The 10,036-nt window shown below is 41.9% G+C and overlaps 1 protein-coding gene across 1 annotated transcript; it reads right to left on the reverse strand.

Annotated features, from left to right (window-relative positions):
* Positions 1 to 7,102: 7,102 nt before the first annotated feature.
* Positions 7,103 to 9,663, reverse strand: LOC117371928 (homeodomain-interacting protein kinase 3-like). The gene is made up of 2 exons (XM_033967601.1): positions 8,034 to 9,663; positions 7,103 to 7,119 (listed from the first exon to the last, which is right to left on the reverse strand). Exons 1-2 carry the CDS (start codon positions 9,661 to 9,663, stop codon positions 7,103 to 7,105), a joined length of 1,647 nt encoding a protein of 548 aa, XP_033823492.1.
* Positions 9,664 to 10,036: the final 373 nt, after the last annotated feature.

A 10,036-nucleotide genomic window follows, 5' to 3' on the forward strand; every position in this document is an offset into this window, starting at 1 on the left:
GAAGTTCATGCTGCTGTGGCACAACTTCAGACGTGGATTTGACAGTTTCATGGTAAAATTCTTCTGGATTTGAATGAAAATAAAAGACACTGGACGTGAGCAGAGACGAGGCTTTACCAGGTACAAAATACAACCAAATACTATAAAACCAAGTAGCATTTACATTTAGTCCTGTCACAATAAAGAGCTTCAGTGTCGCTCGTCCTTCAGAGACAAAAGTCACTGACACTTTTAAATCTTAAAGTTAAACTCACCAAATTTTAGCAGTAAATGAACTGAACCTTCTGAGATTTTTGTCGATAAATACAGTTATAATTGTCACTTAGACTTGAACTTATCACGACTTAAACTAGAGGAAGTAAAAACGACCGAACTGTTAAAAATAATGTTTTTTTAAGTGTCCACATTTTCAGTTTGTCCCTGAACATCTCGATCCAACTCTGCGTCACATTTAAATCACTTCCGGCTCATGTCTCTTATTTGATCCTCGATATTCTGTTTTAAGTCGTTTATCATCTGAGGTTTATTCACAAACACATTTTCTTTAAGATCGACCCACAGGAAGAAATCAGGACGAGTCAGGTCTGTGGAGATACTGCCCCCTGTCTGTGAAAAACACTTATTATTCCTTTAATGGCGTTTACTCTCGGGGCGTCTCTGGTGTTAAAATGTGGAGTTTGACCCATGTGACTCAAAGTTCCACTGTTCGTTCCTTGGTGCTGGATTTGCTCAGATTAATGTGGGAGGAGTCGATCTAAACGCTCTGGAAAAATACAAATATTTACAAACAAAAGAGTAATGATCTTTTTCCGCTGTCAGTGACGTTTGTCCATTTTTCATGGGCACAGTTTCTTTATAATAGTGAGGACATTTGTTATTTCAGTTGTCACATGATCTGAGCCGTAGAGTTTGAGTGAGTCTGTGGCTCATTGTTGCTTCTTTTTGCTGTTTCTCTGCTGCAGCTCAGGCTTTTAATGAAACGTCCTTTTAAAAACACTGGGATCATCTCATGTTATTATTGTGTCAGGGGCATAAAGTCGTTTCAGTGGAGGGAGGTGACCATGTCCCATCGAAAGGACGTCCCTGAGGACACCCAGGACACGCGGGAGGGACTGCGATGTCTGGGAGTCCCTGCTGCCCCTGAGACTTGGCCCCAAAGAAAATGGACGGATGGAAAATGATGGTTTATGTTTCAGTGACACGTGACAGGATTATTTACTTCTAATAAGTTTCAGCTGAAGAACAAATGTATTTTTGCAGAAATGTGAGACTGATCAGGTCCATAAGCTCCAGACGGTGGAAGAATCAGGTAAAACACAAACGAGACGATGATACAGACGTTTAAAGACGGTTAAAGGAACAACGAAACGGTTAAAGGAACAACGAAACGGTTAAAGGAACAACGAAACGGTTAAAGGAACAACGAAACGGTTAAAGGAACAACGAAACGGTTAAAGGAACAACGAAACGGTTAAAGGAACAACGAAACGGTTAAAGGAACAACAAAACGGTTAAAGGAACAACGAAACGGTTAAAGGAACAACGAAACGGTTAAAGGAACAACGAAACGGTTAAAGGAACACTTTCTGCAGCCACGTGTGACTCGGTGCATGTAATATTCTGGACCTGAGTCAAACTGGAGCCGTGTTTCTGCCCCAGTGAGTCCACAAAACACCTGACCGTGCACTTTTCTGGATTTTTCTACGTACATTTATAATGTTTCTTTCGCCTCCTCAGGGCCGGCCCAGCCTATAAGCAAACTAAGCGGTCGCTTAAGGCCCCGAGGCCTCAAGAGGGCCCCCAATCTGGCAACCCCCCACAATATACATTGCATTTAGTACGCGCGCAGTACGCGCTACTGACGCATCTCCGCTGTAGTGCAGTAAGCGCACTGTGTAGTGCACACACTGTGTAGTGCACACACTGTGTAGTGCACACACTGTGTAGTGCACACACTGTGTAATTCAATTCAATTCAATTCATTTATTTTTGTAACGCCCAAAATCACAACAACAGTTGTCTCGAAGGGCGTTCATGTTTTGGTTGATGGGGGAAACCGGAGTACCCGGAGGAAACCCATCCAGACACGAGGAGAAACATGAAAAACTCCACACAGAAAGGCCTGGTGACCCGGGGATCAACCAAACCTTCTGCTGTGAGACATGAGTGATGCACTCAGTCACCGTGCCGCCAAGACACAAAAAACAAAACAACAGGAAAAATCAGACACAACAGGAAAAATCAGACACAACAGGAAAAATCAGACACAACAGGAAAAATCAGACACAACAGGAAAAATCAGACACAACAGGAAAAATCAGACAACATAAGAAATCGGCCAGGCGAGGGGGAGGAAGACCAGACGAGGAGGAGGAGAGCCAGGCAAGGAGGAGGTCCAGCTGTCATCGGGGCATCTGACAGAGATACACTCCACAGGGGGAGTGGGACAGGGGACAACATGTGAATAGCATTGCTGATGAGAAAATAGGGCAAAGTAGAGGATAGTGCTCAGGTTGCCATACTTCCCCCAGCTAGTTACTCCTAGTTACTAGTGTACCGCACACACTGTGTACTGCACACACTGTGTAGTGACACATGATGTATTTGTAATGACAATCTGGCAACCAACTGAATGACGCTACACCTGATCTGATTGGCCAACTTTATTGTAGTCGAGCACGAGTGTGGAGTAAACAAATGTAATGTAACGATACTGAGGGCGGTCCAAGATGGCGGCTTGAGCGGTAGCTCTTTTTCAATCGGCTGCGCCAAAACTCGTTTTTTGCTATGGAAAACTGCTTTTAAACGCTACTTCAAATCTTTTCGGTACTGATAAACTGCTGGAACACTTTCTGAAGTCTCAATGTTTTCTCGGGACAGGAAAAGATCCTCCAAAGAGAAAAAAAATCTAGCTACTTCCACAGCCATGGCTAAGGCTAGCAACAGCAAGACTACAGCCAGCGCGGAACACGACTACTTCAAAATACCCGACGACAAAGATATGATGATGGGAGAAGAAGAATTCCCTTCCCTGCCTCTCTCAGTCGAAGGAACCCCCTCTAAAGAACCAGCACACAAAAAAGCTCTGTTTGCGATGCCTGGAGGAGAAGGGAAGAAAGAATGTGGCTGTGACCAAGATGTTATTGGAGTTCTGTCAAATCTGATTAACACCCGATTTGACGACTTAGAAAAACTGATCAGTGCGAACACAATGAGGATTGAGGGTCTTAAAAAATCTGTAGACTTTGCCTATGATCAGATTAAAGACATTAAACAAAGAGTTGATGTGATTGAAAATAGCACTGTCCTCCAGCTAAAGGGACGACTTGTTGAATCTGAACGCTACTCTAGACGCTGGAATCTGAAACTTTACGGGACCAGAGACTGTGAACAAAGATGATGTTAAAAAAGAAACCATTCAAATCTGCCAGAGTGTTCTCCCTGAAGGTAAACAAAAGCTCCCCGATGTGATTGACACTGTGCACCGCTTAGGGAAACTGAAGGAGAACGAGAGCCGACCAAGAGGGATCATCCTGCAATTCTCGTCCAGAACCTTCCGAGATGCTGTGTGGAAAGCCGCAAAAAATAATTCTTTCCTAAAAGAGCGCCATCTTTACTTCACGGAGGATCTTTGCCCAGCGGATCGCGAAAGAAGAGCAGCGCTATGGCCAGTGGTCCAGGCGGCCCGACGAGAGGGAAAGATCGCTTACTATGTTGATCCCCGCGCGTACATCAACGGCAAAGAAATCGGCCTCCCAGGAACCTGATTTTGTGAGGGTCTGATCTACACCCGGTATAAGCTCACGTTTGTTTTCAGCTGTTTACAACTTGAAGAATGCTGACCACTTGTTCCAATATTCTTAATTTTTATTTTTTATTTTTTTGTGGTCCTAGACGCAAACTTTTTGTTCTATATTATCGGTTTGAGCTTTTACCAAATCTCACTAGCAGCTAAAAGGTTGCACTTTGTTTATCTTAGCATCTTTCATTACTTGGTATATGAGGGAACGTTAATTCTCTTCACTTTTTTTATATATTTTTTTTCTTCCACTCTATTTGTTAATAATGGCGCTGGACTGAAGTAGCACACTTCTGTACTCAGGTTCTTGCTCTTGTTTTTGTCTTTATCTTTAGGTTCCTTGAAGGTCAGGGGGTTAAAAAATGCCATAAAACGTAAAGCATTATTTCTGTTTGCTAAAAACTTAAATACAGACTTTTTCTTTTTCCAAGAATCCCACTCTACATGTGATGACACTAACTTCTGGAGGGTGATAATATTTTCCCTTCACATGGAAGTCCACATTTGGCTGGCGCTCTCACGGTAAAGCACAAATGTGAAGGTGATATCCTCTCACACAAATGTGACAGTGAGGGACATTTTGTATTCATGGTGTTGGACTATTATAATAAGACTTTCATTATTATTAATATTTATGGTTACAACTTAAAACATAAAAATTCCGAACTCCTATCCACCATAGAAAATAATTTAATTGACTTACTAAACCAGTACCTAATGCAATAATAATTATAGGAGGAGATTTTAATGATACTGAATAATCAATTAGATAGAGCCACCACAGACCAATAGTACTGATAATCAATTACTTACATTTATGCAACGTTTCAGTCTAAAAGACTTTAGGAGAGAAAAATTCCAAACAGATTTACAGTTTACATGGAGTAACAATAATGGATCCAGACAGTCACGAATTGACTACTGGCCGGTGTCTGATTGTCTAGATACAGATGATAACGTTGATATTCTCCCTCCTCACTGATCATAAAGCTCCACATTAACATCAAATTACCTCAAAGTAAATCCCAAAACAAGAAAGCCTACTGGATGCTAAATAATTCTTTACTCAGACTGGAGACGGTACAACAAAAGATTTCTGAAACTATCTCTTACTATTTTGATAAAGCTAACTTTGAAAACTGTTATAATAAAAACTGGGAACTTTTCAAATATGAAATAACAAAATACCTAAGAAAACATAGTTCAGAATTAAAGAAATATAGGAGAGAGGACATTATGACCTTATCCACAATAAATCCAAAAGATCTCTCAGAAGAAAACAAAATGAGTTTAGCCTCTTTACAAAATAAACTAGATGATCTTTATAAAAAACGAGCTGAAGGTCCTTTGTAAGATCTCGTTTAAAGTGGTTAGAAGAGGGTGAAAGTAACTCATCTTATTTCTTTCAATTGGAAATTTGAAAACTGATTTTTGAGTGAAACTAATTTTCACTGCTACGCTGATGACACTCAGCTGTACTTATCAATGAAACCAAATCAGACTGATCAAATAGATAAACTCAGTGTCTGTGTGAAGGACATCAAAACCTGGATGACCTTGAATTACCTGCTCTTAAATCCTGAAAAAACAGAGGTCATTGTCGTTGGTCCCAAAGGTCAAAGAGATTCTCTGTCAGACCAGATAATCTCACTCGACAATGTGAATATAGCTTCTAGCCCTACTGTAAAAAATCTTGGAGTCCTATTTGATCAAAATCTCTCATTCATGGCCCATATAAACCTAGCTTGTAAAACCGCATACTTTCACCTGCGAAATATAACTAAAATTAGAAATATTTTACCTAAAAACGATGCTGAAAAACTCATCCATGCATTTGTTACTTCCAGACTTGATTACTGTAATTCCCTGCTCGCCGCCTGCCCCAAAAGTACTATAAAGTACTATAAAGTACTATAAAGTACTATAAAGTACTATAAAGTACTATAAAGTACTATAAGGAGCCTCCAGTTGGTCCAAAATGCAGCGGCCAGAGTCCTAACAGGAACTAAAAGAAGAGACCACATCAGTCCTGTACTAAAATATCTGCACTGGCTTCCTGTCGAGCTTAGAATCAAATTCAAAGTCGTCCTCCTGACATACAAAGCCCTAAACGGTTTGGCCCCATCCTATCTGCAAGATGCTATTGTCCCGTACCAGCCAAACAGAGCACTCCGCTCTCAGAATGCAGGACTATTAGTGGTTCCTAGAGTGTCCAAAAGTACAGTGGGAGGGAGAGCATTCAGTTACCAAGCTCCTGTGCTATGGAATCAACTCCCTGCTGATGTTAAACAGGCCCCCACAGTCTCTGTATTTAAGACCAGGCTTAAAACCTTCCTCTTCGGTATAGACCAGGTTACATAGTGAGGGAGTTAGGGACATTAAAACCCGGGATAAGACAGGCTGCAGTAGGAGTAACTAGCTGGGGGAAGTATGGCAACCTGAGCACTATCCTCTACTTTGTCCTATTTTCTCATCAGCAATGCTATTCACATGTTGTCCCCTGTCCCACTCCCCCTGTGGAGTGTATCTCTTTCAGATGCCCCGATGACAGCTGGACCTCCTCCTTGCCTGGCTCTCCTCCTCCTCGCCCGGCTCTCCTCCTCCTCGTCTGGTCTCCTGGCCGATTTCTTATGTTGTCTGATTTTTCCTGTTGTGTCTGATTTTTCCTGTTGTGTCTGATTTTTCCTGTTGTGTCTGATTTTTCCTGTTGTGTCTGATTTTCCTGTTGTGTCTGATTCTTCCTGTTGTTTTGTTTTTTGTGTCTTGGCGGCACGGTGACTGAGTGCATCACTCATGTCTCACAGCAAGAAGGTTGGTTCGATCCCCGGGTCGCCCAGGCCTTTCTGTGTGGAGTTTTTCATGTTTCTCCTCGTGTCTGGATGGGTTTCCTCTGGGTACTCCGGTTTCCCCCATCAACCAAAACATGAACGCCCTTCGAGACAACTGTTGTTGTGATTTTGGGCGTTACAAAAATAAATGAATTGAATTGAATTGAATTCAGTGCATATACAACAATAACAGGTGAAAAAACGTGAGGTGTTGCCTCAAACAAACGTTTAAGACCAACGTCATTTGCGTCTCCAGCAGCTGATCCTCTAGTTCAGGGGAGTCAAACTCAAATCCACAAAGAACCAAAAATAAAAACTGTGACAAAGTATTTACGGAAAAATGTATATTTATTGAAAATTTTTGAAAAACATCTGCAATTTATGGGCCTTGTCGTCGTTAGTTACCATTCCTATTTACCTTTTCTCCAGGAAAAAATACATAGGAATTTGAAGTAACATCCTCTAACTTCTAACATTAAAGGATGTCACCTTCTGTAAAAAAAAACGAAATAAAACCACATAATTAGTCATTGTGTAATTTGTCAGTCGTCCAGGTGTAATCCATAATAAATGAAAAATATAAAATCTGAAGACATTCACTGCTGATCCAAGACGCTTCTTCAGAGCTGAAGAAACGGTTTGGACGAGCGAAACATCTTCAGATTTTATATTGTTCTTTTACTCTACGTGGAAACTGTCTCTAAAGGCTAAGATGTTTTAGTCGGTGAAGAATCGGCATCAGCTCGTTTTCAGGAGCACGTTCACTGATCACTGTTGGGCCCCTATATGCCAAACAGGATGAACCTTATTTTTTCTGCGTTTAAACAGTTGTTTCCACCACGATGTCTTTGGTGGTGGCTCTTCTCCACCTTCTGACCTATTGTTGTGTGGAAAGCAGACATTTTCCCTACACATTTTCTCGCACAGATATTTTAAGATGTGGCAGCACATGTCTTCAGGAGCTTGGTCCTCCTGTGCTCTTTGGGCCTCAGTTGCCTCTGGATGAACCTTATTCTTTTTAAATCTAAACACTCGTCTCCACCATGTTGTTGGTCGATGTTTTTCACCCTGTGACTGATTGCAGGTTTCAGTCATTTTTGCAGATGGTTTACTTTTAATTTTGAGCCATGATCCAATTTTCGTCTTTTGACTCGGAGGTTCATTCAGTGGACTGGCAACTGACGAGAACATTAATTTAGATTTTCTGTCCTTTATCCCATTTGCAAAATTATCTGTAGATATTTGTTGCAAGACTAAACCCGAAACTGTCTTAGCAACTTCCTGCAAAATGTCACTTTCTAGGTCAGCGAGGATTTGTCGGGTCTGAAAGTTCCAATTGTTTTTATACTTTCGTTGAATTCCTTTTAAAACCTCACAATGTATTATAAATTTATCTTTTGCCTCACTCTCTGCGGGATAAGTATGCGAGGGGCTTGGGATCATTTCGTCTTCATCTGGACTTTCTAACGTCTCCTCAAACAAACTGATGTCGCAACTAGAACCTTGAATATCGGCTTTTAGTGGAAGAGGCTCAATAGGTGTTGTAGGTAGAGCGACATGTCCTTGTGTTTCTTGTGTTGTGTGAGCACGTGAGAAAGTATCATCTTCTAAATCCTTCGTTTTCCTCTGTGCTTTCTTAGGGCGGTCAGATGAAACAGAGCTAAGTCCTTCTTCTTCGTGGATGTCAGTCGTTATAAACAATTGATCTTCAAGGTCCAAATTGAAAAACCCATTGACGACCTTGACAGGTTGCAGGTTTTCCTCGTTGTCCATTGGAGTCTCTAGAATACCCTGGTTGAGACACTTTGTGTTGTCTATGTGCTCCAGTGTTTGGGTGGGTCTTATTGCTTCCTCCTCATCTCGGAGCGGCTCTGGTACATGTTGTGGGACGTGTGGACTGGGCTGTTCAGGAGGGCTCAAATCAGACACAGTGGTGGACCCTTTAAGAGCTAAGGCCATGAGGCCACGAGCGTTCTCACTGTAATCACTGTCATCACCGATCAGATGTTCCATCGTCACAAAGGGGTGATGGAGTGCCTCCTTGGGAGTGATTCTCATCTCATGGTCCAGGTCCAGAAGTCTCTTTATGAAATCAGCAAAGGCCAATCTGTCTCTGTGCTCTGGGTCTCCCGTTCTTGTATGAGACCCCTGAAAAACACTGTCTAAAGAGCTGAATTTTCGAGCTAGACAATCTGGGACCTTGGGCATGTCTTTTCTTTGTCTGCCATAGTACTCCTTTAAGGTTTTAAGTCTCCACTGTGTGAAGTCACCTGAAGGGCTTACAAAGTAATCTAAAGACAGATGGCCTTTTTGGAGCACTTTTTCGCTTGGAAGTCCTAACAGTTTGACGATGGTCCTGAGATTGTCGTATTCTGAATGTTCACTGAAAAGACAGTATCCTGTGAAACACTCTGCCAGAGTGCAGCCTAGAGACCACATGTCCACAGCCTCAGTGACTTCGCAGCCTAGAGTGATCTCTGGAGCTCGGTATGGAAAAGGCTGCCTTATGTCCTCAGCGTCCATTATGTCTGCATAACCAGCAAGGCCAAAGTCAATGAGTTTGACTTTAAAAGGCTGCTTACTGTGGTTCACCAGCATGATGTTGTCTGGCTTTAGGTCTGCATGAATGATCCCAGCCGTCTTGAGACCGTCAAAGGCCACCAGGAGCTGCTGTGCCACTGGACGGAGCTCACACAAAGACAATAGCTTTCCTCTCATCTGCATAAAGTCGAACAGGCTCCTGTCTAATGTTTCAAATACCATGCATTCGGAGTCCTGTTCCACAAAGTATTCAATGAACCTGACAATATTGTACTTGTCTGGTTGTAAGAGGCGCAACTCCTCCAAGATCTCAACTTCGTCTTCGAGACTGCTACTGGCGTTCTTCAGGGTTTTAACTGCCACGACCTCTAAAGTCTGAGGGTGAAAGCATCTAGTGACTGCACCAAAAGCCCCTTCCCCAAGTACGTCCAAGACGATGTACTCCCCTAACTTAAACAGGGTTTGATCTGGTCTGGAGGAATATCCTGAAGCCATTTCAGTATGTATTTAGGTTGGTCAAAAAATTAGATATCTAAGCAACAGAAGAGCAATACACGAACAATACACGAACAATACACGAACAATACACGAACAATACACGAACAATACACGAACAATACACGAACAATACACGAACAATACACGAGCAATACAAGAGCAATACACGAACAATACACGAACAATACACGAACAATACACGAACAATACACGAACAATACAAGAGCACTTGAAAATTGAATTGAAAAATTGAATTGACTTTGTTGTGACCGTTGAGTTTGATCTAACAAGTACTACAAATCGATTGCTTTGTGTCAAAGAATCACTTCGTGTCAAAGAATCACTTTGTCAAAGGATTTCTTTGTCACGG

Source organism: Periophthalmus magnuspinnatus, chromosome 6 (assembly GCF_009829125.3).
Source record: "Periophthalmus magnuspinnatus isolate fPerMag1 chromosome 6, fPerMag1.2.pri, whole genome shotgun sequence".
In the NCBI taxonomy this organism is placed as follows: Eukaryota; Metazoa; Chordata; class Actinopteri; order Gobiiformes; family Gobiidae; genus Periophthalmus; species Periophthalmus magnuspinnatus.

Excerpts from the sequence above, each read along its gene's own strand:
- LOC117371928 (XM_033967601.1), bottom strand. The coding sequence starts at position 9,663 with ATGGCTTCAGGATATTCCTCCAGACCAGATCAAACCCTGTTTAAGTTA.